The sequence below is a fragment of the Phalaenopsis equestris genome, unplaced genomic scaffold (genome assembly GCF_001263595.1).
Source record: "Phalaenopsis equestris unplaced genomic scaffold, ASM126359v1 Scaffold001236, whole genome shotgun sequence".
Taxonomy (NCBI): domain Eukaryota; kingdom Viridiplantae; phylum Streptophyta; class Magnoliopsida; order Asparagales; family Orchidaceae; genus Phalaenopsis; species Phalaenopsis equestris.
Window position 1 is genome coordinate 90741 of NW_018165675.1, and position 2248 is coordinate 92988.

At 37.6% G+C, this 2248-nt stretch overlaps 1 protein-coding gene across 2 annotated transcripts in view; it reads right to left on the bottom strand.

Moving 5' to 3' along the window:
• Positions 1–288: 288 nt before the first annotated feature.
• Positions 289–2248, bottom strand: part of LOC110033613 (truncated transcription factor CAULIFLOWER A-like) — a 46727-nt gene continuing 44767 nt past the window's right edge. Inside the window, exons 6-8 of one of the 2 annotated variants that reach the window (XM_020737651.1) lie at positions 790–825; positions 563–672; positions 289–475 (exon numbers count right to left, since the gene is read on the bottom strand). In XM_020737651.1, coding sequence (XP_020593310.1) covers positions 373–475; positions 563–672; positions 790–825 — 249 coding nt within the window. In that variant the 3' untranslated portion in view covers positions 289–372. Of the gene's footprint in view, positions 476–562; positions 691–789; positions 826–2248 lie in introns of both variants that reach the window. The other variant, XM_020737650.1, reaches the window with a different exon arrangement.

Here is a 2248-nt window from a genome sequence, read left to right on the forward strand (position 1 = left end):
CGGATCTCTGAGATAGTGCTTGGCCTTGGCCAATGCATTGTCACCTTAATCTTTGTTGGGTCCATTCAAATTCTAGCTCGATTGATGATATGTCTCAGAAATGTCACTCTCAAAACTGAAATTTACACTTGGAGAATGACATAAAGCTTGCTCTCTCAAAGAACATTAAGTGTTACTTTGAGATATTGATTGTGCTCCTCTTCATGTTGGGATAAATTATAATATTATCAATGAATAAAATGGCAAAGCTTTATTATAGTCAAAGCTGAGTTATTAATACATATACAGGGAAGACATAACAGCTAATATAAAAGCATACATGAATCAAATACCACGGTACAAAACGAGTTAAAATTGGATTACAGTTATTTTTTAGCCATTAACGTGACTGAGCATCCATGGTGGAAGTAAAGTGTTGCCTAATCTTAACTGCGGCTGAGGTGATTCTTCTCCATTTGCTCTTGCTCGAAATGTTCTATATATGAAAAAAAAAAAACATTTACCCATTCAAGTCCATACTTGATGTTATAAATATAAGATGTGACAGGTTCTGCATTCAAACCTGCTGGTAGGAGTTGGGACAGAATCTGAAATCACAGCATGAGGAGGTGCAGAGCTATACTGGGATTTGTTCTGCTGCTCCCATGCTGCATTCTGCACCAAAGCTTTGGCCTTCGCTTTAGCCATATCCTGTGTAGAAGGTTAGTCACGGATAGGATTGGACAAAAAGAAAACTGCTAGGTGATCGCCAAAGCACAGCCTAAGAAACTTGTGAACAATACTACTCACCTGCAAGGTCTTGTTTTGCTCCAGCAACAATTTTTCCTGTAAATGTTTCTCAAAACACAATTTGTATATTAGCGGAGACTTCATTATATATATATGTATATATATATATATATATATATATATATGGTGATGAAATTGATGTTTAAAGGAACTTAAAATGGTTAGAATATAATTATATAAAAACGGTGATGAAATAATTATGTATGGAGTTCTGCTCCGTGGATTGCTAGATTATTTTTCGTCTACCTATGCGATCAAGACAACCTACCAACAGCCAATCGTGCTTCAATAGCAATGATATTTGAAAGAGGAAACTTTTCGAAGTTGGGACTACATTTTTTGTCTTACATTGTATCGTCTAATCCTCTTCTATATAAAAGATATAAGGCTCATGTGAGAGGTGTATGATGAGAGAGGTGTTGAGTTGTAAATTCAAGTCGTCTTTCTTTCTGTCCATCTGGTGCTAATAAAATCTTTCCCTTCATGGACGTAGGTGAATCGTTCAACGCCGAACCACGTAAATCTTCGTGTTTGATTATTGTTATGTGTATTTATAAATTTCCGCATTATTTTCACATAACAATTAGTATCAGAAATTCATTCATGGTTAGACGTCAAGGACAACAAATCTGACGTGTGTTGCCGACATTTCATGCAACAAATGATCCGACGTGTTTTGCCTGCAGATTCGGAGTTCCGGCGGCATATGGGCGGCAGGCCGACGTCTTGGACGTGAAGATTCAACATGCGGCTCGAGAAGAGATTGGAGCAGCAGAATTCTGGTGTCGGCGGTCTGACAGTCTGGTGGTGGTTTTAGACATTATCAGACGGTTCCCATCTTCTTCCGGCAAGGTCTGGCGAAAATCACGCGGAGGAAGGCTCATGCAGCTTGGCTGGAAGAAGGAAAATAGGAAAGGTTTTTTGTTTAAGGAATCTTAGATTTGGAAAGGAATATTCCCACATATTCCTCTGTTTTGCTATGTTGAAATATAAACTTGGTTTTAGTTGTTTAAATAAAGCTTAATTTCTATAAGCTTATTCTAGAATATGTGGTAGGTATGAAATTATTGTGTAGTAGGTGTGGTAAGTGTTGAATTATTGTGTGGTAGGTGTGGAATTATTTGTAACCATTGGATTGTAATTGTGGTGGCACAATCTTAGCCATTAATTTAGGAGGTTTCACTTGTATAAATAGGGGTAGAGTCTTTGAGTTTGGAGTTTGTATCAAGCCAAGTTAAGGTGATAAATGAGTGAAGCTTCTTCTCCATAAGTTTTTTTTTTTAGCCTTTATCATATCCTAAAAGCCTCTCCATTCTAACAAAGTGGTATCAGAGCCTAAGGATTCAATTACAAAGAAATGACAAACGGTGGCATGGTTTTGTTCCAAGTCCCGATGCTCAAGGAAAGCATCTACGACAATTGGAGTATCAAGATGAAGGCACTCCTTGGAGCGCATGAC